The sequence below is a fragment of the Phyllobates terribilis genome, unplaced genomic scaffold, assembly GCF_046119375.1.
Source record: "Phyllobates terribilis strain yellow unplaced genomic scaffold, ASM4611937v1 Scaffold_4__5_contigs__length_816908805, whole genome shotgun sequence".
In the NCBI taxonomy this organism is placed as follows: Eukaryota; Metazoa; Chordata; class Amphibia; order Anura; family Dendrobatidae; genus Phyllobates; species Phyllobates terribilis.
The window spans coordinates 602,591,830-602,617,306 of NW_027362764.1; the positions used below are offsets into that span (position 1 = coordinate 602,591,830).

Genomic DNA, 25,477 nt, shown 5'->3' on the forward strand with positions numbered 1-25,477 from the left:
AAAGTATAATAAAATAACTTTCTGCATGTGTCACCTTCAGGCGGGATTCCTCTTTAGACGACTGGTTCTCCAGTTCTGATAATTTCCTCTTGGCCGCAGCGTGGCTAACAGACACGTGAGAGAGCTCTCTAGTCGTACTATTAGTCTGCTCCTCATTTAGCTGCTCACTCTTCTCCATGCGTCTGATGTCCGCTTCAAGTTTACTCTTCATCTTGTGACTACAATAATGAAAATCTAAAATAAATGTTCAGTTTCCTGAAAGACGTGCAAGACCCCATCACATTAATTACAGAGAATAATAGACAGAAGCGGAGGTAAAGGTCGCAGGACGGCGCAGTCTAACCTTGTGATGGCTGGAAATCAGCGGCTTACAAATCCACAACATATAACATTCAGCAATAATTTGCTGTGCACCTGAGGACCAAACCCGATTTTTGCAGAATATTAAGGAGCACTGCAAAATCAACTATGTGGAAATCTATGCACCGTTCACTTAATAAAATATTTTCTCATTTTTTACTAATTAGTTGTCTTTGGAAAGCAGAATACTTTTTGCTGTATCTACACAAGGAGGCAGAGTTGTGTTTCAGAACTCTATGAAAGCTGAGCGAAACCCCCCGTGAGAGCTGTAATGGTGTCCACAATGGTTGCACTAGAATGTCGGTAGAAGTAACTATTAATGTTGATATAACTAAGAAATGGATAAAAGGAATTTTCTTTGTAGTGAACAGAATTTTTTGAAAATACATTTTACACCAAGAAATCAACAATGGGGCTATGAAGGCAAAAATGTTATGCCATTCTGTGCTGTAAACTGCTGCATGCTCTATACAGGGTTTTACTGTAGATATGCCAATCCTCATTGCCACATATTTATGGCAAATTATATCCTATACTTAAAGGGGCTGACCAGGCTTGGGGTTCAAATTTGTGAATCCTCATGGCGTACACTGTCAGAACTAAAAGGTGAGGAGAGGGCGTGACCGCAAGTATGCGATTTTCATACAAGCGATCATGTACTGACTAGACGAGTGCAGCCTTGCTCAATGCAAGTGAATAGACAGAGGCCAGACAAGTCTAGTCAGAATGTGGCCGTAAGTGTGCAAATTACATTCTTGCTGTCACTGGAGAATCCTGACAGTGCGCACATAGAGTGACTGCAGACTTGAACCCCAAGCTTGGACAACCCATTTAAACGGAAAACTGTCAGCCACAACATGAAAAGTGCAGCCATACTTTGTAAATATTAATACATATGTAGCTACTTTGAAAGCCAGTTTTATATAAATGTGTCCCATAAAGTAGTGTATATGGTAGGAAAACCTTTAAAACCTACATCACTATTAATTAAAAAATTATATTAAAATAAAACCTCTCTGACTTTCAATTAAGAGAACACTAAAGGTATGAGCACACTGAGCTTTTTTAGATGTCTTTGTGGAGCAAAACCTCAAAGAACTGCCCGAAAAAACCCTCAAAAATATTTTAAAGACTGTTCCTATTCCTTTCTAATGTAAAATGACTTGCAGGGCAGATTTTCAGCATTTAAAACATTTTTCTTCCGGTTCAGATTTAAAAAAAATGCCTGGTGGAAGAAAGTGCATGACAATTCTTTGAAATGTCTCCTGATGGAAAGTATGCAAAAAAAACTTTCTGAGGGTATGTGTACACAATGTCTTTTTCAAGTAAAATCCACCTGAAAAAGTGCCACAACAAATGATCATAATGCACAGCAATGTAAAAACGACATTGCTGTGCACATGTTCAATCTTTTGTTACTACTTTTAACCACTTCAGGTTTCGAAATCATTAAGCAGTTAAAGGAAGTGACGTGTTCATTCTTCGGAGGCCTCTAAATGAAGTGGCCTGCTCCTCATAGTTTAAACTATAGGGAAAAAACTCTGGCAAAACCTTCAGCATAGCTGCTTCAGGAAAAAGATCACCGGCTTTTTCCTGAAGCCGCTTTGCTTAGAAAAACCTCTGCGTCTGATCCACAGGAATTAAAACCTTATGTGCTCCTACTCTAAAAAAATTCTCCAAAATTGCTTCAGTAAATGAAAAAAATCCTCCAAAAACTCCCCAAAGAAGGAACATTTCCTGCAGTGGACTCTACTAGAAAACTCGTTAATTTTGACAGCCTAAAACTCTGTGTGCACAGTTCGTTAGAAGACCTTGAGCCTACGGGCAACACAAATCATGGGCCTCCTTTAAAACACACTATAATAATATATACAGGCGTAGCCAATGGGCATTAAAGGGATTTTTTAAGGCTGTGTGCCCACGATGCGTTTTTAATGCGTTTCTTGCAATATGAGCTGAAACACAGTTATAATATATGAAAAATCCTTGTTGCCACTTTGATGCTATTAACAAACTGCTCTTGATGAATCTTATCATTTTTGTCATTAATTTGAGGTCAGTTTTCATGTGTTATTGACCTGATAACTATATAGTGAATTTTAGGCACAGGCGAAGGTTCAATTCAAAAGTTACTTGAAAATGTTTACTACCCACTACCTAATACACAATCTGTGACTCCTGCAGAACTAACATAGTCTCTGAAGGGAGAACTAAATAAACCAAAAACTTAGAAAAAAAAAGTAATTCTTTCAAAGCATACAGAAAAATCATTACGTAACCTGTTTGCAGTTTTTATTGACAGATCCTCATTTTCCAGAGTGAGGGTCTTATTTTCATATTCTAAGCCCCTTAGTGCATGGAGTGTTTTGTGCAGCTGCTGTTCCAAATTAGATAGCTGGGCCTGGAAATCTGATTCCTTAAGAAAAAAAGGAAAAACAATATGTTAACTCAAATTTCCTGAGTTAATGAAGTTGGACTCAAAGTTTTGATCTGTATTAAGTGCTTAGGGGACTTGAATCTATGATTGTTAGATCACTTGTACAATAGCACTGTATATAATACTATAGTATTGCAAGGTATTGTAAAAATTCACCATCACCTATGGTGTCCAGCCACAGGGGGTGGGTGCTTACAGAAGGCCCTCAGCTGCCAAGGCAATTTGATTTGCCCTGGCCTGGTCCTGCGTGGCAGCCAGTCTTCACTTTTGCGTGGCATCTTCAGATCCGGCATCCGAGGTGCCTCTGGCGACATACATGATACCTATGAGGCCTAATAACATTGCAGGGCCTAGTAAGAACCAGACAATGCTGCATGCAGACGTAGACACAGGCTGACACAAAGGACCAAACTGGATGTCGGACCAGGGCACCACAAATTGCATTGTTCATCTCTGTTGACAACACTATCAGTATCCCAATATCGTATTGAAGAGAGAGAGAAGGTGACAGAATTGATGCCAACTATATCCAACCACTTAGGGCAGCATGAGGTAAGGGTTAAAACACAGAATTCAAGAATGTGTCATATCTGAAGCTCTGTGGTGTGGTTTACTTAGACTGAAGGATTAATCACCTGGTGATTATCATTTCTGTGACTAGCTGGCACACGCTTGCAAGTCCGACTCCACTCCCATCTGTGATAAGCAGCTCACTGTCTATAGACTATGTACATACAGAGCCTGGTGTGGGCAGGAGCAGCTTTCTCAGTTCTGCTACATTGCTAAATTTAAAAAATCTGATTGTCAGAACAGCTGCACCCAGTAATCTAAGTGATACATCGTTGCATTCAGGGTCTCTTTGCCTACATCATGCTGCTTTCAGATGAGGTAACCAAAACCTGCTGACAGATTCCCTTTAAATGAGGCACCTAAACAACTGCTGCAAGTGGCAGGATGCCACTAAATTGTCATGTTTCAGGAAACCAAGTTGTTTGCAGCTGAATTCAGAAGTTTTGGGTTGTGTGTGCTAGACCCCAGAATAGGGCCCTATTGTTGCCATTGGGTAGGGAAGGTCAGGCTCCTACTCCAATCATAAGTTTTGAGCTGCCCAATTAAGCTTTTTAGAAGCCAATAGGAGCTCAATAAGAGGTTTGTCAAAAATGATTAGAGATTGGAGAATGACAGGCTTTGCCAAAGTCTGTGGAAGGCACCACCATGGGAAATGCTATGGATGGTATAGAATACGTTGTGTTTTGATGTGCTGAGGACTAAAATCAGAGCCTGTGCAGCAAGGGAGCTGTGAAGTGTTAATATTGTGACCACATGACCCAGGGTTCACTTTTGCACTGTTATATATTTGCTTCTTTGTGAATGAAGATAATACAGCTAGGTGCAGACAGTTTTTAACCTGATTAACTATGATGTAAAATCTGCTCGTACTGCAGATTATTCCACTCACTTGACTGTACCAGCTGCTGTACTCAGCATACAAGAGCATGTGGCACTCAGATGAGCACTGCATCCTCTTCATTGCATACTAAGCAAACAATGATGACCTGCACAGAGGTTAAGCCATCAATGTTGATGCCCTGTGTTATATGCATGTCGCTAGGTTTAGATAGGGGTGAGACAGATCTCATGAATTCTTGGAATCCTGAGGGGACCTTTACTCAGGGTGACTATACATTGCAGCTTTCCCAGGCATAAGATGTATTCACTTGCTGGCACAGACACACTTGACAGAGTCCTCATGAAAAGGTGAACAGTAGAATTTAATGTAGAAGCACGACCAGTACAAATCAAGTCATTTACAGTAAGAGGCTCTCCCTTATTCAACATCAAACGGCTTTGTCACAAAGGCACAGTAGTACACTGCATTCTTCATAGCACAGTGAGATGGAGGAGGTGGGGGGGGGGGTTTGCCCGAGGGAGATGATCCCTGTGACACAATTCCTTCCAGTCCTTATCTTCCTGCCTGATGATAGACTTTCTCAACTAGCAGTACAGGGTATCTGACCTTAGCCCAGCTTCAATCTTTACTTGAATCCTGTTCAACTATGGTTCACTTGTCTGAACTTCTGTGAGATACAGATCACACACCACTGGTCCCTTCGGCTGCTGCCAGAACAGTAAACTTCCCCACAATCCCTCAGGGGCTCTGCTAACCACTCCCTGTCTCCTGTGATTGTGTTAACCCCTCTTATTGCTGGATGCTTCTGAAGCAAACCACTTCCTGTCTCCTGTGATTGTTTTAATTCTTCTAGTTGCTGGATGCTTTTGAGGCAACAGCACTACTTCTGCCGGTCACACTTGACAACCCATTTAAAGAGGACCTGTAACTTGCTAAAAAATTAAATAACCTTGCAAAAATCTTGAGCTCCCCTGATTCTGCTGTTTTTTTTTCTGTTTTGCGCTGAATCACTTGATTGCAGAGATATCCACATCTCTTGCTTTTGAAGCACAATATGTGAAATTTCTGCTTGTAATGCAACTCGGCGTTTCTTCAGAGTTTTCTCTAGGGGAGTGCGCTTTCACTCTTCCCTCCCAGCAGCAGATCTAATAGTTTCAGATGCTGCCAAGCTGTGATTGGCAGCGTTTCGGAGGGAGGGATAAAAGCACGCTCCCCCAGAGAAGATTCTGAACAATTGCCCAATTGCATTACAAGCAGAGGTTTCACATACTCCACTTCAAAAGCAACAAATGTGAATATCTCTGCAATGGAGTGACCAAGTGCAAAACTGAAAAGAGTGACATAATCAGGGGAGCTCAGGGGTTTTCACAAGATATTTGATTCAATTTTTTTTGGAGCAAGTGAAAGGTCCGCTTTAACTTTAAAGACACATTACTTTTTAGCTTTAATCACAATCTGCTGACTTTAGAATTGAAATTTGCCAATGACTGAATTTCTGCGCTAAGATGATGACAAGTGATTTGCTAGAGTTCTTACAGAATATATGTATACAGAACTTTTGTGCAGAGAAGTATGAGGGAGAGAGAAGATATATAGATATCTTTATTAAAAAGATAAAAATATAAAATATTATACAATTACCAAAATGTCAGCTTCCTTTGAAAGTTTAGAATGAATATTCGAAAGGTCTTTGAATTTCTTTTCTTGATCATCCAGCTCATACTTTAGTTCATTTACCTACAAAGAGTGTAAAAGAAATTTGTTATAACTCAGATCATATGCAATTTTAACAGTAGCTTATGATGTACAATAAAAAAAATTATATTGTGGTACCGTGTTAGCCAGAAAAAATTATGTAAATACTTTTATGCCTAAAAATGATGACAAAAGTATTCTTGGAGTGATACCTTTATTGGCTAACCATAAAATATATATTGGCAAGCTTTCAGAGCACAGGGGCTCCTTCTTCAGGCAGGATTACAAATGAATTAATAAGACAAGCGCACCACATTTAAGAGATATTACAGCAGGACATTTGTTCATGAGGTGGAAGGGGTGATGCCTCCTAAAGATAAGCCAAGGAAATCAGATTAGGGATTTTGTTACAAACGGAGTGGCAAGGTGGGGGGGAATGTTCACTTAGTTATCTGGAGTCTGTCTGGTGGAGGTGTGAATTGTGTCCAAGTAGTGAGTCATAAATCCAGGTGTTAAATTGAGTCTTATTGTCAAAGAATTGACTCTCTCTGTTCTACTTAAAATGACCTTTCAGTATTAAGACTTTTAAATCTGTCACACAGTGTACCGGTCCAGAGAAATGTTTTCCCACAGGCATGTCCAGTTCATTCCAAATAAAACTTTGTTTAGAAAGCATACATTTGTGTAACTCAGCAGAAAAGTTTTTTTTTTCCTTGTAAAGCTTTAAAAAGTTCCACTGTGAAGTGGAAATGATTGCTTACTGCATGTAATGCCTCTTGTTCTGTGCCCTAATTTAAATTAGTTCCTAGTCACAGAAGATGCTGTGGCTGCTTTTTATCCTTCACAGCCAGATGATAGAAAACGTAAGCCGATCACTTGTAACTTCCATCTCGCCTTATTATGGTACTAAACACGTCTTGGGTTACTGAAATTGTCTTCAACCTTGCACTTATCATATGTTCTTCGACATATGCATTATACAGCAGTTTAACTATGTAATACGCTGGCACGAACAAAAGCTATGCAGTAGATGGAAGGATTTATCCTATTAGCTCGCACTAATTAACTCACCCATGACGAGTGGTTTTGGAGTTCAGATAAGCCTGACATAATGGTTATTACATATATATGCCTTCATTGAATTAACAACATTCATTCTAAAAACAATCTAAGCATCTAATTACAGTAACACATACATCAGGAAGGACAATCACTCAGATTAGTAAAGAATATGATTCCATGTGGGGAAGGAGCCGATATTCCATTGGTGCAGTGACAGTATAGGTTAGGGCCCTCTGTCATTTTAAAGGGAATCTGACAGCTCTCCAATGTCTCCCAAACCGCCACCATGTATTTATTCTTAAGTTAACTTATTACCATTCCTAACAAGCCCTTAGTACTGTATATTTGATTGCATCAAATGGCAAAAAAAAAAAAATATTCTGTTTGTGATATGCTAATTAGTGACAGACTAGTGGCGGAAGAATTGGTTTCTCCAGACTAGTCGTCCGACTAATATTGTTATCATGCCCCTGGGTATGATAACATAATATGCAAGAGTCGACATCACTGCCATTTCTTTGAAAATCTCACATATGCGAGCAAGTTTCGTCATTTCGTGCCAGTGTGCAATGAAACCATGTGTATTTTCCTAGCACCATTGGTGCACTGCGCATGTCTGTGCAGCACTTTGTGACAACTTAATCTGCCATCCACAAAGGAGCCGAAGACATACCCGGAAGGAGAACACTGCAATCACGGCTGTGTTCCCTGGACGTACACAGTGCGTCTATGAAGCCAGGGAACGTACATCCAGCATCATTGAAAACTGACATGAAAGGACAATATTTGCACACATAAGTGCAGGCAGTGATACTGGCTCTTGTAAATCATGTTATCACTCCCACAGGGGCACGATACCATGATTACGTGGGATGACCTGTCTTGGGAAACCAACACCCCATCAACTAGTCTGACACTGATTGGCATATTGCAGATGGATTTATAAAATCGTTTTTTTTTCCATTTATTTACTGCAATAAAATAGACAATCCAAAGGCATGTTAGGAAGGGTATTAACAGGATAATAAAGACTTTGTGTTGGTTTGGGGAGTGTGTGTTACCTTGAAAAGCAGTTTCCTAATATCAATTAGATTGCAAAATAAGGGCATGAGCTAATGAAAATTGGAGCTACGCAATACTGGTTTAATGTTATAAAGAATGAAATAAGTCGCTATAACATGAGCTATGAGACAAGGGGGCCCATTTCTCTGCAGCATGTGCATTATACAGTACATACATTTAAAGCCCCCACATTATGTACATTCTGAAGCACACACATGCAAGCAACACTGCGGCAAGCACAGTACATACACATTTAGTTCTGCTACATACACACACACAGTTCTGCTACATACACACCCACATCTCTGCTGTACACTGTATTATACAATTAATATAAAAGTCTATACACTCTTGTTAAAATGCCAGGATTTTGTCATGTAAAAAAAATCATACCAAGAATAATAATTTCAGAACTTTTTCCACCTTTAATATTTAATAAACAGAGGTTACACTAAAAAGGCCGTTTTATTCTTCTTGGAGGAGAGTTAAAGGGAATCTCATCTAGCCAGTAATCAGCGTTGTACTGATGAGAAACAAACACTCTAAAAAAGCTGTCTAATGTTTTTCTTGTTTGGCTAATATCCTTAGTCAGCTTTTTTGGGGTGCTTGATTCTCTTTAGTGCAGACTACTAGTTGGCTAGATGAGATTTCCTTTGACTCTGCACCAAGAGGAAGAAAACTGTCTCTTTAGTTTACCCTCTAAGTCAATGTCTGACACTTTAAAAGAGGTTTGCAACAGGATGTTACCACACCAGAAACTCATATTTAGACAACTGTTTTCGGGTGCTTTGTCCTTGTCAATACGGAGCAGGATACTGGATGGCTATATGTAAACATCAGACTAACAGAGCCGCCATCAGGGCATTACTGCCCTTATTACTGTATGGGGCCCGGTGACCAGAACCAAAAAGGGGGGGCCCCGCCAGCCCGGGCCCCAAGCCAATGGCCCAGGATTCCCCTCTCTTTGCTTCTGCTTACCAGGCCTCTTAGGGACAACACTTCAGCGCATGATGCACCCAGCGGACGGAATTGAGTGCTGTACCTTTAATCCGCGGCCGGGTGCATCATGGTCCTGTGACAGGCTGCGTGGCTGTGCGCGCTCATCTTCAATCTGTTGCGGGGACGGCAGCGGCCAGTCAGGCAAGTGTGTGTGTTTGTTAGTGAGGAGGCGGTGGGCAGTGTGTCTGTGTGTGATAGTGAGGGGGATGCTGCTGAGAGGGAGGCTGCTGATAGACTTTATCCAGAAGAGACTTGAGGCCTATCGGGAAGAATCGGTGACCCCCTCTAGGGCCATATAAAGAGAAGGAGAACTCACGTGGTGTCTCCCACGACTGGGTGCATCACACTTTTGCGAAAAACTTTACCGTTATTCACTGAAACTATTTCTTATTGTTATTCCTAGTTGTTGTTTATTATCCTTGTTACTAACCCCCTTGCATAATACTTGTTATACATATAAAGTGATTTTAGCAATCCCTGACTGTTCCCGCCTTGTGTCTGTATGCTGCTCTATTCATCATGACTGTCCAGACCAAAGAATTCCGTATTCCGTAAGCAAAATTACCAGAGGTCACCTCTGCCAAACTAATAAGGAAGGTAGGGTAAGGGTGCTTTTACACTATGTGATGTGCGGCATTAAATGACCGCCATTCTTTGGATTTGACCAAAGTATTATAATGTTGTGGTCTTGTACACCTGAATAGCTACTTATGCTTTTTAATTGTTTTTAACATGTTTTGTTTGGCTTGTTTTGTTAATAAACCATTTACCTTTATTCGTTGATCCCTGTAGTTACATACTGCTTTTCTCTTATATACGTAAACGACCTTCAATCGGAGCCATCATTTGAAAGCCTTTTTACACAAGCAGACCATACTTGAAATGCGCAGAGAATGATCAATAATTCACTGTGTGTAGGTGGCCATTGCCCTCACAGGACAATGTGCTGCCAAGAACGATGATCTTTTGGGCAAAATAATAGATCACTTCACCCAAAGAATAAACATTTTGTTAATTCGTCGGGTGATCGGCAGCCTCTTTACATTGAAAGATTACCAGGACCACTCTTCACGATAATCGTGCAGTGCAAATGCACCTTACCGGTGGTGTAAGCAGAAGTGAATTGGCCTCTGTTTGTGATTCTGCAGAAATTAACTGTGTACAATGAGAGTTGATAACTATGATTATGCCACTATTTCTAGCACTGTTGTAAAGGGACCGGGTTGGCTCTAAGGCTGACAACTCTATGGGAACTCAATTATGAAGCTCTAACTATGGAGTTTTCAGTGTGCAGCCAAATTGTATTATAGTCAAGCCTATCCCTAGCCACATTCCCAATGAAGTCAGTTCTAGTAGTCAGGAACCAAAAAAATGAGGTTTCTCAGGGAAAAGAGTCACAGTTCTGAGCCATAGATTGATCACCAACAGCTGACTAGTACTTGTCCTGTGCATGTGTGCTCACAGAAAACGGCATCCTATTATAAATGTAAGATATTTACATTAGCCTTGATAATACAGTATCATTCACTCAGATACTGAGGCTTAAAGGGGTTGTACTGGCAAAATGAAAATTAAAAGTTCCCCAGTGCCTTAGAGTTATAAAAAAATAACTAAATTAGTGATACTCATTTATCCACACCCACGTGGATCTAGCACAGAGATCGCTCCGTTTGTACAGGAAGACGAGATGTCACTGTTCCACCACCAACATCAGAATTATGGCTTGCGATTGGCTTCAGTGGTAAAGTGACTTCAGCAGCGCATCATCCGATGACAAACTGTTCACGTCACCTGATAGCTGAAGCCAATCACAAGCCACAGCAGTCTTGTTGCTGGTGGAACAGTGACACCTCCCCTTCCTGTGTAAGCGCAGATCATGGAGCAAACGGCGCTGGATCCAGGTGGGTGCCAGTAGCTGAGCATTACTTATTTTGTTATATTCTACAGCTTAAAGCCAATGGTGAACTTTTCATTTTGTCCAGAAAACCCCTTTAAGATACATTTACAGTACACTGCTTGTTTATTGGGAACAAGTGTTTTGTGACATGTACTTTTGGAGTGGTTGAAAGATCACTACTCTCAGCAGCACATCGTCCTGTGTAGTGTTGAGCGAGCACTAAAATGCTCGGGTGCTCGAAGCTCGGGCCGAGCTCGCCGTGATACTCGGGTGCTCGACCCGAGCAACGAGCTCAATGTTAGTCTATGGGAGACCCGAGCATTTTTGCGCCGGCACCCCCGGCAGTCTGCAGAAAGTCTAAAAAGTGCCCAAAACGATAGTGACAGTGTTCAAATGACATAGGGACAGCAAGGGGATCGCCCCAGGAAGCATTTCTGACCCCCAGGTCACTGCGGTCAACAACGTGGTCAGAGGTATTAAGCCACTTTTACGGGCTCACAATAAAACGTTCAAAAACGAAACTGAAACTGCTTTCCTGTGAAATATGTTAAGGAATTTCCTTTACAGGGTAAAGACTTGTGTATAAGGTAAAATAAATAACCAAAAACAAAAATACTCCTCCACACCTTGGGCTATGTTCACAAGTAGCATTTTTTTATGCGTTTTTGCACTTTTGTATTGCTTTCAACTATGACAAATGCATTCACCGGGAAATGTCATTTTAAAATTTTACAATCTTATCTGGCCATGTGCTGTGTGACATATGCATAAAGTGCTGAAAAGACATGGGAACAGTATGGGGAAGACCCCTGGAAGCATCTGACACCCAGGTCACTGCCTAAAAGTGTGCCCATCAGAAGTGATCCTTGCCGCATCAGAAGATGTAGACTTGCAACTATCCCCGTGCAAGTCCTTGTCTCAGTGCAGTGTTCAATTGTACCTCCCCCATTCCTTGCAATGCAAGCGCAAGTATGCAGCCTGCCACCCACCCACCCCCAGGCTGCAATTCCATACTGCTAGCTTGCACTTGAAATGGGGCCTTTTAGTTTGGAGGAGGCCGAAGCTGGCCACTACCTCATGGCTGCTTCGGCAGCGAGGTATCCATACTCAGTCCCCAGCCGCCCGGTGGCCAGGTGTCCACGCTCGGTCCCCAGCCGCCAGGGGGCGGCCGGGTGTCCAAACTCGGTCCCCAGCCGCCCCGCGGCCGGGTGTCCACACACGGTCTCCAGCCGCCTGGGGGCGGCCGGGTGTCCATAAACGGTCCCCAGCAGCCCCTATTTCTCCTGTGAACGTCCCCCACACTTTTCTTAGCCTGGCCTGCTTTAGGGCAGCATTGGACGAGCCCACGAGAGAACCAGACTCCTCCGGTGGGCCCTGGCTTCTCCATCAGGGGAGTTGAGAGTGCCAAGGTGAGGAGCATGATGATGATGATAGAAGTTAGCATCTGCTTTGTTTTCTTGGAATGCAAGCGTAAGTGTGCAACCTGCCACCCACCCACCCCCAGGCTGCAATACCATACTGTTAGCTTGCTTGCACTTGAAATTGGGCCTTTTAGGCATGTGGAGGCAGACACCGGCCACCATGTCATGGCTGCGTCGGCGGCCTGGTATCCATACTCAGTCCCTAGCCGCCCGGCGGCCGCGTGTCCACGCTCGTTCCCCAGTCGCCATGGGGTGGCCGGGTGTCCATACTCTGTCCCCAGCCGCCCGGCGGCCGGGTGTCCACGCTCGGAGTTGAGAGTGCCAAGGTGAGGAGCATTATGATGATGATAGAAGTTAGCATCTGCTTTGTTTTCCTGGAATGCAAGCGCATGTATGTAGTAGCGGCTAGGGCTGAGGTGGTCAGCGTTTTGGCGCATATCCTACCTACTCCGAGGATTGCTGGATGTTTTCCTGCTACTATCCCAGTTCTATGACTCCCGTTAAAACAAAGCTTCAGGTGATGAATGATGGATGAGGTGGTGGCAAAGGAGAAAGAGCAGGAGGAAAAGGGACCATTCACATCAATATCAGGCCAGTCAACCACACATGTCTTGTAGGATATGTTTCTGTACCAAAAGGAGCGGTTCGGCTACACAGTTATAGGGCATACAGTGAGTGCAATGCCTACCAAAAATTTCGAGGCACTCCAATGCCCCTTGGAAGTGACATGGAGGTCAGAGGGCCTTAACTAAACCGTTTTTTCCATTTATAGCAACTGGGTCTCCTGTGCACTGTTGGCCTAAGCAGTGAATGGAAGGCTTTCCAAAAATTATGAGGAACTGCAATGCCCCTTGAAACAGACGTGGATTACAGCATACTAAAAACCTTCTACCCACTATTGGGGAGTGGGTCTCCCTTAGTGTTCGCCTATGCATTGAAAAGCAAAAGCTGACTAAAATTAGGAGGAAATGCAATGCCCGTTGGAAGAGTTGTGGAGGTTAGAGTTAATTAAAAACAACATTTCAATGCCCCTTGGAAGAGCTGTGGAGCTCAGAGTGGTTTAACAAGACGGTTTTAATGCCCCTTGGAAGAGACGTGGAGGTCGCAGTAGCTTAACAAGACGGTTTTAATGCCCCTTGGAAGAATGGTGGAGGTCGCAGTAGAATAAAAAGACAATATCAATGCCCCTTGGAAAAGTGGTGGAGTTCAGAGTAGCTTAACAAGACGGTTTTCATGCCCCTTACAAGAGCCATGCAGTACAGCATATTAAAAACATTATTCCCATTATTGGGGAGTGGGTCTCCCATAGTCTTTGCCTATGCCTTCCAAGCAAAAGCTGCCAAAAATTAGGACGGAAGAAATTGCAATGCTGGCAACACGGACCACGGTCACCCTGGTGGTATAGTGGTGGTGGAGGCTGAGGATAAGGAGAAGAGCAAAATACAGCCGAAATCAGGAAGTGTATACCCATGTGTGGGTGTGAAGTGGTGCATGGGAATACACCTCCCGAAATAACACAGTGGATTTGACTTTATGTTACTCTGCTGTCATTTGGTGGTGATGAGAAGTCTGGCCCAATCCAGCCCTTGTTCATTTTGATAAGAGTCAGCTTGTCAGCATTGTCAGTTGACAGGCGAGTGCGCTTATCAGTTATAATTCCCCCAGCGGCACTAAAAACACGCTCCGATAACACGCTAGCGGCAGGGCAGTCCAGGACCTCCAAGGCGTACAGAGCAAGTTCATTCCAAGTATCCAGCTTGGATACCCGATAATTAAAAGGCACAGAGGAATCACAGAGGATGCTGGTACGGTCGGCAAGGTACTCCCTCACCATCTTTTGAAACTTTCCACTCCTTGTGAGAGTACCCCACGCCTCAGGGCCTGTAAGCTGGGCGGGTCTCAGAAAACTGTCCCAGAATGTTGACAGTGTTCCCCTGCCTCTGCTGGATTGGAGTTGCGTCTCTCTCGCCTGTATGCCTTGGTTGGTCAACGAACTGTGACCTCTGCCGCTAGCGTGTTCAGATGGGAATTTTTTTAACAGTTCTGCAGCAAGGGCCTTCTGGTACTGCCACATTTTTCTAGACCTCTCCACCTCAGGAATAAGAGAGTGAAAGTTCTCCTTGTAGCGGGGGTCTAAAAGTGTCACCAACCAGTAATGACTGTCACCCAACATTTTTACAACGCGAGGGTCACAGTTAAGGCAGCGTAACATAAAGTCAGCCATGCGTGCCAGACTGGTAACGGGCAAGACTTCTGTGTCCTCACCAAGATGACGACTGACCATGCTCTCCTCCTCCTCCTCCCCCCTGTCCTCAGGCCACCCACGCTGAACCGACCGTATGACAGTTGTACAGGTATTACCATCTACAGCGCATGATACCAGCTCCTGTTCTTCCTCCTCCTCCTCCTCCTCCTCATTGTCCCCCAATGCACATTGGGATGAGATGAGGCTGGGCTGTGTGTAATTGCCCATTACGGCTTCTTGATCCATCTCATCATACTCTGGCTGCAATGCCTCCTCTTTAATTCTCTGCAGAGAGCGTTGCAAAAGACAGACAAGTGGGAAGCTGACGCTAATGATGGCGTCATCACCACTCACCATCTTGGTGGACTCCTCAAAGTTTGTCAGGATGGTACATATGTCAGACATCCAGGTCCACTCCTGAGGTCTTATGTGTGGAGTCTGACCTGAATATCGACGGCCTTGTTGCAGCTGGTACTCCACAACTGTTCTCTTCTGCTCACAAATCCTTTGCAACATGTGGAGGGTAGAGTTCCAACGTGTGGGGACATCACACACCAGTTGGTGTGACGGAAGCTGCAAATGCTGCTGCAACACAGCAAGGGAGGCGGAAGCTGTAGCCGACTTCCAAAAATGAGCTGACAGGCGGCGTACTTTGACGAGCAGATCTGGCAACTCGGGGTACGATTTAAGAAACCGCTGAACCACGAGGTTAAGAACATGAGCCAGGCATGGTACGTGTGTGATCTCGCCTCGCCTCAGAGCAACCACCAGGTTACGGCCATTGTCACACACGACCATGCCTGGATGTAGGTTAAGCGGTCTCAGCCACAGATCTGCCTGCTCTTTCACAGCTGTCCACAACTCACAAGCAGTGTGAGGTTTCTCACCTAAGCTTATGAGTTTCAGCAGAGCCTGTTGCCGCTTGGCTGAGGCAGTACTGCAGTGCTTCCAGCTTGTAACTGATGTGGTGATATCTGAGATGGAGACTGAACATGAGGAGGAGGATGATGCACAGGAGCTGTACACTGTGGGGGCAACTCTGACTGACATAGGGCCCGCAATCCTCGGTGTGGGGAGGATGTGTTCCATCCCAAGGTCCGACTGGGTCCCGGCTTCCACTATGTTTACCCAGTGTGCCGTCAGGGAGATGTACTGTCCCTGGCCACAAGCACTTGTCCACGTGTCCGTTGTCAGGTGGACTCTCCCAGTAACTGCGTTGTTGAGGGCACGGCAGATGTTTTGGGACACGTGCTTGTCTAGTGCGGGGATGGCACACTGGGAAAAATAGTGTCGGCTGGGGACCGAGTACCGAGGGACGGCCACCACCATAAGGTTGCGGAAGGATTCCGTCTCCACCAGCCTAAAAGGCAGCATTTCCAACGCAAGCAGTCGTGAAATGTGCGAATTTCGGACTGGGGCCTGTGGGGCGTTGGCTGCGAATTTGCGCTTTCGTTCAAAGCTCTGGGATATGGACAATTGAACGCTGCGGTGGGACATGGACGTGGACGTTGATGCTGTTTCTTGAGAAATTGCCATAACAAGTGAAGACTGAGAGGAGGGGGCATCTTTGCATGCAGTATGGACAGGGGATTGCCTTGCATGCACAAAAGGGGGTTCTATTACACGCACAACAGCGTAAGAACCAGTGGCGACACCCGCTGACACTGGTCGTAGACCCTGCGGTTCGCCCCACAAAGTCGGGTGCTTTGCTGACATGTGCCTGATCATGCTGGTGGTGGTCAGGCTGGTAGTTTTGTCACCCCTGCTTATGCTGGCATGGCAAGTGGTAGAAATGGCTTTTTGGGGTTATCAACAGAGTCTTTAAAAAAATTCCAGACTCTGGAAGACCTACAGTTTGTACTGGCAATGTCCTTTGTGTTGGTGTTACGGGGAACTGTTGCCCGCCTTCTGTGTGCGGCCACCACACTGCTTCTTCCTGCCTGTTGGGGTACTCTGCCTCCCTCCCCCTGTGTGCTGCTGGCCTCGCTCTGCGTTTCCTCCTGCCACGTTGGGTCAGTTACTAGATCATCCACCACCTCCTCCTCTTCCACTTGGCACCACAATCCTCCTCCTCACTTCGTGGCAATTGTGTCTCGTTATCGTCCACCTCTTGTGACTAATTGCCAGCGTCGACTTCCTCTGGCCGTGGCTGTTCAAATATTTGGGCATCGCTACATGGGATCTCCTCTTCCACCACTTCAAGCGAAGCAGGCGAGGGGCACAAATATGGAAATGGACCAGTGAACAGCTCTTCAGAGTGTCCAAGTGTGGGATCAGTTGCTGTCTGACGACACTCGGCATGGTGGGAGGAAGGAGCATCAGGGTGAGGAGGATTATGCGGTCGAGACTCACGGCTACTAAAACTTGACCGTGTGGAAGACAGACCGGAGGTGGTGGTGCCCAGGTAACTGGAAGTATTATCTGCTATCCAATTAATAACCTGTTTACACTGATCAGTTCGCAATACTGGTGTTGTAGTGTGCTTCCCTAGTAATTCGGTCAAGAAGTGGGAGCGAGAAGATGTGGCTGTTGGTTGTGGCACATTTTCACCTTGGCCACGACCCCGTCCTCTACACGCACCATCACCAGAACGTCCAGTTCCACGTCCCTTGCCACGCGCCTTGCCCATTGTAAATTAAGTAAAATAGCTTACACTCGCACTATCAATGAAAAAAGGGTAATAAAAAGGAGATTAGAACCGTGGAAGAGGAAAACCACAGTTCTATTTCTCTGGCCTACACCAGACTCTTTTAAACAGATATATTGGTGTCTGAACAATCAGGGAGACACTATTACTGTTTTTTTTTATGCAAAAAATGCCAAAAGCAGGATAATACAGAGATTTGACCCGTGGAACTGCAAAACCACAGTTCTATTTCTCTGGCCTACACCAGACTCTTTTAAACAGATATATTTGTGTCTGAACAATCAGGGAGACACTATTACTGTTTTTTTTATGGCAAAAAATGCCAAAAGCAGGATAATACAGAGATTTGACCCGTGGAACTGCAAAACCACAGTTCTATTTCTCTGGTCTACACCAGACTCTTTTAAACAGATATATTGGTGTCTGAACAGTCAGGGAGACACTATTACTGTTTTTTTTACGGCAAAAAATGCCAAAAGCAGGATAATACAGAGATGTGACCTGTGGAACTGCAAAACCATAGTTCTATTTCTCTGGCCTACACCAGACTCATTTAAACAGATATATTGGTGTCTGAACAGTCAGGGAGACACTATTACAGTTTTTTTTTATAGCAAAAAATGCCAAAAGCAGGATAATACAGAGATGTGACCCGTGGAACTGCAAAACCATAGTTCTATTTCTCTGGCCTACACCAGACTTTTTTAAACAGATATATTGGTGTCTGAACAGTCAGGGAGACACTATTACAGGGTTTTTTTACGGCAAAAAATGCCAAAAGCAGGATAATACAGAGATTTGACCCGTGAAATTGCAAAACCACAGTTCTATTTCTCTGGCCTACACCAGACTCTTTTAAACAGATATATTGGTGTCTGAACAGTTACAGACACAGTCAAATTTTTTTTTTGGGGGGGGGGGAATACCAAAAGGTTAATAAGACGCGTATTTGCACAGTCTGACTGAGGGAAAAAAAAATACAGGATTTAGATTAAAAAAAAAAGTATTTTTCCTGGCCCCTGAGACTGGGGGATAAGTCTAGCAATTTGACCAACAGGAGCACACAGGACTGTAATGCAGCGTTTGCTGGTATAACCACTGCGTCTCCTATACAGCCTGCCTGCCTGCCTGATATCTGGGATGGATATTAGTCCTGAGAAGGACTGTTTGTTTGATTTGGCAGGCTTTAGAGACCCTACACTACCTATTTCGCACTATATATCTCTCCCTAACTCAGCAGCACTCTCCCTACACTGTCTGATCCGGAGCGATTGTGTCCAAGATGGCAGTGCCCGGTTTTAAATACTCGAGGTGACGCTGTGCGGCCAGCCAATCACTGTAATGGCCACAAACAACATGGCTGCGGCATTCCAGTGACTGGCTGGCAATCCCTGCATGTTCATTGGCTCTGTAAAGAGCGCCAAACGTGCAGGGCGGAGACCCGAGCTCCCGCCCGAGTAACCCGGAAATGCTCGGTGCTCGCCGAACATCCCGAGTAGTGAGATGCTCGGGCGAGTACCGAGCAGTGTCGAGCATGCTCGCTCAACACTAGTCCTGTGTAAACAGGACATGTGCTGCTGAGAACAATGGCAGCCTATGCACCCAGAACGCTGTATTACTGATCGTTCTGTGTGCATCTAAAGCTCGGTTGTCCTGTCTGAACACTGATCAGAAAATATATTGCCAATCGGCATTTGTTTAAGATCAATGGTTGGCCGGTGTAATCCCAGGTTTAATTCACGTAAGGTGGTACATAACATTTTTACTACACCTTTGCCACAACCATGATTGCATTTTTTTTAAAGAAATGTGTAAGGCCATATGATGGTAACCACAGACACATAAAATCTCACTAGTAATGTCAGAACTTGGCAATAAACTGTTAATGTTCCATTAATATAAATATTCATCTACTAGAACACCATCTACCACATGATGGAAGGACAAACTAAATTAACCATGGGTCTTTTCCCTTACAAAGTTAATGTTATTTCAACAAGTCTGTAGAAACGCAGAACAGAAATTATATTTATTTACTGCTAATATGAAATTATCAATCCAAAACTCAAATTTAATGCTTGAAGGGAAGTTCATTCCGTTGAGCTATGCACTTAAATTAGTAGTCGACAGTCATTCTGTTTCTTTTTTTTTTTTTCACAACAGATTGAGGTGCTGAATTTACATGAAACATTTGTACAGTATCACTACCACAAATATTGCTTGAGTAAATCACCCACATTATACACTGGACATTCACTGTCTTCATTACCGTACACTGGTGTATAAAGAGATTAACATAATCCCTGGTAAATGAGTAAACAAGTCAGAGAAGGTCATTTATGCTTTTGGAAAAATGCGTGACCGATCATCACCTGCCATTCATACATCCATCTCTGGGCAAATCATTAAATTGTAGAATATCCCTGATAATACTTCCCAAGAAATGTACCCAAAAAGGTTTAAAAAAAAAATTGGGATGGCATGGTAAAAACTCTCAAATGAATAAGGAATGCCTGCCGGATGTGGCATATATACTGTAAGTAAATGTGTCCAAGCATCGGTATTTTGGGGTGTAATAAAGAATGTCCAACATAAACAAAGACATCTATCTAATAAACAGTGACAGCAGAATTCCCCTTAGACAACGCTACAAGAGTACCCCCAATACTGGCAGTCAATTGGGTGGTGTGGTGGTACAGTGGCTCATTTAATTATTTTTTCAATGGGCACCCTAAAGGTGGATAAATCACTTATATTTTTAAAATGTCGGTGGCTAATACATTTATATAAGGGGCCAAAAGTGGGGGTTAATTAATTTAAATAATTTTTTAATAAAGGAGGATGCCCAGTGACTAATTATTGTATAGCTAATGGAGGGGGAGGTGCCCATTGTTGGCTTATTAATTTGTATCTTTAATGGTGAGGGCACACAGTGCTTGTTAATTAAATTAGATTTGAAATAAGGGGAGGGCACACACTTGCTAATTAATCTTTAGTTAGTAGTGGGGCATACAGTGGCTAATTTTATATTCATGGGCACATTGTGGTTTATATGTGTATTCAGTATGCTGAATTTTTTAAAATTCAGGGGGTATATACAGTACAGACCAAAAGTTTGGACACACCTTCTCATTTAAAGATTTTTCTGTATTTTCATAACTATGAAAATTGAACATTCACACTGAAGGCATCAAAACTATGAATTAACACATGTGGAATTATATACTTAACAAAAAAGTGTGAAACAACTGAAAATATGTCTTATATTCTAGGTTCTTCAAAGTAGTCACCTTTTGCTTTGATGACTGTTTTGCACACTCTTAGCATTCTCTTGATGAGCTTCAAGAGGTAGTCACCGGAAATGGTTTTCACTTCACAGGTGTGCCCTGTCAGGTTTAATAAGTGGGATTTCTTGCCTTATAAATGGGGTTGAGACCAGCAGAAGTCAGGTGGATACACAGCTGATAGTCCTACTGAATAGACTGTTAGAATTTGTATTATGGCAAGAAAAAAGCAGCTGAGTAAAGAAAAACGAGTCAGTCAGTCCGAAAAATTGGGAAAACTTTGAAAGTGTCCCCAAGTGCAGTTGCAAAAAACATCAAGCGCTACAAAGAAACTTGCTCACATGAGGACCGCCCCTGGAAAGGAAGACCAAGAGTCACCTCTGCTTCTGAGGATACGTTTATCCGAGTCACCAGCCTCAGAAATTGCAGGTTAACAGCAGCTCAGATTAGAGACCAGGTCAATGCCACACAGAGTTCTAGCAGCAGACACATCTCTTCAACAACTGTTAAGAGGAGACTTTGTGCAGCAGGCCTTCATGGTAAAATAGCTGCTAGGAAACCACTGCTAAGGACAGGCAACAAGCAGAAGAGACTTGTTTGGGCTAAAGAACACAAGGAATGGACATTAAACCAGTGGAAATCTGAGCTTTGGTCAGATGAGTCCAAATTTGAGATCTTTGGTTCCAACCAACGTGTCTTTGTGCGACGCAGAAAAGGTGAACGGATGGACTCTACATGCCTGGTTCCCACTGTGAAGCATGGAGGAGGAGGTGTGATGGTGTGGGGGAGCTTTGCTGATGACACTGTTGGGGATTTATTCAAAATTGAAGGCATACTTAGCCAGCATGGCTACCACAGCATCTTGCAGCGGCATGCTATTCCATCCGGTTTGCGTTTAGTTGGACCATCATTTATTTTTCAACAGGACAATGACCCCAAACACACCTCCAGGCTGTGTAAGGGCTATTTGACCAAGAGGGAGAGTGATGGGGTGCTACACCAGATGACCTGGCCTCCATAGTCACCAGACCTGAACCCAATCGAGGTGGTTTGGGGTGAGCTGGACCGCAGAGTGAAGGCAAAAGGGCCAACAAGTGCTAAGCATCTCTGGGAACTCCTTCAAGATTGTTGGAAGACCATTTCCGGTGACTACCTCTTGAAGCTCACCAAGAGAATGCCAAGAGTGTGCAAACCAGTCATCAAACCAAAAGGTGGCTACTAGTGTTGAGCCACCCCCGTAGTGTTCGAGTTCGGTTCGGTTCGTCGAACACCCGTGTGTTCGCCGAACAGTTCGTCGAACTGTTCGTCGAACACCTTCGAACACCGTTAAAACCAATGGCAGGCAAACAAAAACACATAGAAACACATAGAAAACACCTTCAAAGGTGTCCAAAAGCTGACAAACTGCTCAGAAGACACAACTAACACATGGAAAAGTGACAAGTACATATAGTCATGCGAAAAGAAAAGAGGTGGAGGAGTAAAAGGAGGGGGAGACACAGATATAGGCATGTCATGCCCTTCTAAAATCCAAAAAGTGAGAAGCCGAGACGGCCAGTCCGCTCCTGCCCGTGCCACCTCCGTGTCGCCGGGTTTGTGCCAGAGCCGCGGTGAACCCTGACGGCCAGCCCCCCTCTCCCAATACTGGTGCCTGTCCGCTGGTGGGTCGAGAGAGCCCCCCTGTGGTGGAGGCAGCTCTAAGCTTTTTAATTTAAATTGTCCCTCTAATTTGAATGAATACACTTTAAATCCATTTACAAGGATCTATTGGAGGGCAAGTCTCATGCCAGCAGCCGCGTAATTCCAGCTCCAGTAGCGTCCACTAAAGCTGCTGCAGTTAAAAAGCTTTTATAAGGATCGAGCTCGGCTGTCCACCGCAAGGCATCCTAGTGCCAGTCCCAGCCCCTATGCCTTGGGGTGCCTCCTGATGCTCTTCACTAAGTATCCCGTGGTCCCGAAGCATTTCCTTTGAAAAAATTAAGTGTCCAAACTACAGGTGGTGTAGCTTGCTTAACAGCCGGGATAATCCGCTGACTAGCAGACACTGCTACTAGGCACAAAGTATTTCCTGGGCTAGATGCAGTTAAAAATTTGTAAGTAGATACTCTCGTTGGATGCTGAGAAAGCATTCCATAGAGTCTCCTGGCACGCCATATATGATTCTCTTAAAAAGCTTGGGGTAGGGGTCTAGGGGACCCTTTTATAGCCAAAATCACGGCCCTGTATCACAATACGTCACCTAGGCTGAAGATAAATGGAACTGTAGCACCGAGGGCTCGGTTGCTACAGACGTATTGCACCTCACCCAGAGGTGTGATATCTCACTCTCAGATAAGGATGGAGTGTGGATCAGGACCCGACACCTGCATGCATTACACCACATTGCCGTGGGGCAGGGCGACCAATATGCCCCTGAGATGGGCACGACAGTCCCTGTCCCTGGCTGGAGTGGGGGGAGGGAACACTGAGGAAGGGGAACCCTGCAGTGCAGGAGCAGGGAGGAAGCAGTTCCTGGGTGCATTGAGAAGGGAGTATAAAAGGTGGGCACCATCTTAGTTCAGTGCAGAGAAGTCTGAGCAGAAGTGGCAGGGAGCAGGGGCTCTGCATGAGCTCTGCTCCGGAGGCGGGCCTAGTAACAGAGGCCCAGGCCTGCAAGAGGGAGAAGGAAGGAAGAGGAGCGGAGAAGGCTCCAGGAACGAGGAATAAAGGGATCCCAGGGGTGCGGACGGGCGAGTCGCCACCGCACGCCCGAATCCACCTGCGTGGAGGGGTCAGGCCAAAGGGGGAGACCGGTCCCCGAACTAGTGGAGGCAGGAAACGACCCTCAGCTAGAAACCGGAGGCTGTGACATTTTATGTGGCGCAGCCCCTTGCTCCACCCGCTAGGAAGGCACCACATAGGGTCAGGGAAACTGGCGCCAAGTTTACCAAGAGGAGGCCCGAGGCAGCCGGACAGAAGTGTTGGTAAGAAAGGCCAGACAAAGGACACACAAAGGGGGTCCTGTGAAGCGCTCCAAAGTTATCTGGGAGTTGTCTGAGCCCCTCACCTGGTGAGCACAATACGACGTGGGCAGCCGTTACCTGCAGACGTGGTCTGGATAATAAGAACTGTGAGTAAAGGCCCTGAACTGCATCACTGACTCCGTGTCGTTACTGCTGCTGCCCTGCACCATCAACCCCATCCTCCGCATACACTGCCCTGAGGCTATACTCCTCCCGTGGGGAGTTATGCTACGCTCTGCTGCACCCACAACACCAGCCTTAGCGGTCTGCCCTGTAGCGGCGGTTCACTCTGACCGCAATCCACGGGTGGCGTAGTCGGACATTTAAACATCAAAACCACATAAATAGTTCCGCCACTGGTTTGACCGCCCTGAGCCACGGAACCGGATCGCCGCCACGAAGACTACAACCACCAGCATCCACCAAAAAGGGTCCGGCTCCGGGTGTCCCAAGGCCCAGGGGGTGCGTCAGAACATTTTCATCACCTTTCACAATCACCAATGGGACAAGGCAGGGATGTCCTCTGTCCCCTCTCTTATACATCCTAGTGACGGAGCACCTGCTCTCATCAATTCGCCATAACCCCAATATTAGGTGGATTGAGGTGGGAGGCACCGAGTACAAGTGCTCTCTATTTGCTGATGATGTCCTAGTATATATCACTCAATCACATATATCCATCCCTGCTGTTATGGCTGAAATAGATCACTTTGTTACATGGTAAAATTTTAAAATCAATGCAGCGAAGTCTGAGGCCCTCGATGTCTCCCTCCCTAAATCCATATAGGATTCCATCCAGTCCAACTTTCCCTTTGCCTGGCCCTCACAGGGTATCAAATACTTAGGAATTCCTATTCATAGAGACCTCTCCCATCTATGTTATCTTAATTTTGGGCCCTTTATTGAACAATTCCATACAGACCACGGTTGGCAAGTTGGAACTGTGAGATTCACTATGTGCACCACTGGTATTTTGTGGAAAAGCACATGTAAGATTCTGCAACAGTCTCTGCTGATACTCCTGCATGCGTGCATCCCTTTCTATGGCAGGAATAATTTCTGCAAATTTACTTTTGTACCGGGGATCTAACAGTGTGGCAACCCAGTAGTCAGGATTATTCCTAATTCTCACAATTCGAGGGTCATGTTGCAGGTAGTGCAGCAAGAAGGCACTCATGTGTGTTGCGCATCCAGGAGCACCAAGTCCCTGTTGTGTTGGTGGCGAGGTAACAATCATGCTTCCTTCCTCTGTCCTCTCCCCCCAACCTCGCACAACAGAAATGTGATCAAGGTCTCCCTCATCTGATGAGTCTTCCATCAGTTCGTCCTCCACTTCTTCCTGGGCTCCTGCACCTTCCTCACTAGTTTGGCTGCTACCATGCGCCCTGGTTAAACCATCTCCCCCACCCTCACATGCCTGCCGCCTTGGTGCTGCCGACCGTCTGGACCTTGCAGATGTTAGCCCTTCCGCATACAACTCCTCCTCCTCTACTTCCTCCACCTCCTCTTGTGCCACCACCTGACTCCGAATTCTGTTTAACATGTGCTCCAGCATGTAAATCACCGGAATAGTCATGCTGATAATGGCATCGTCAGCACTAAACATCTTCGTCGCCATTTCAAAACTGTGCAGAAGGGTGCATAGGTCCCTGATCTGAGACCACTCCTCCAGCGTGATTTGCCCCACCTCTGAATCTCGTTGGCCCAGGCTATACGTCAGAACGTATTGCACCAGGGCTTGTCGGTGCTGCCACAGTCGCTGCAACATGTGCAGAGTTGAATTCCACCGGGTAGGCACATCGCATTTTAGCCGGTGAAGTGGCAGGCCCAACGACTTCTGTAGAGATGTAAGTCGCTGAGCTGCGGGATGCGAACGGCGGAAGTGAGCACACAGCGACCGTGCCCTCTGCAGAAGGCCATCTAGTCTGGGATAGTGGGCTAAAAATTGCTGGACA

The 25,477-nt window shown here is 45.0% G+C and overlaps 1 protein-coding gene across 3 annotated transcripts in view; it reads right to left on the reverse strand.

The window, feature by feature from the left end:
• CCDC178 (coiled-coil domain containing 178) overlaps positions 1-25,477 on the reverse strand; it is an 825,613-nt gene that overhangs the window by 664,884 nt on the left and 135,252 nt on the right. For all 3 annotated transcript variants that reach the window (XM_073676720.1, XM_073676718.1, XM_073676719.1), the window contains exons 10-12: positions 5,850-5,945; positions 2,640-2,776; positions 35-218 (exon numbers count right to left, since the gene is read on the reverse strand). In XM_073676720.1, the coding sequence (XP_073532821.1) occupies positions 35-218; positions 2,640-2,776; positions 5,850-5,945 (417 nt within the window). The remainder of the gene's footprint in view (positions 1-34; positions 219-2,639; positions 2,777-5,849; positions 5,946-25,477) is intronic.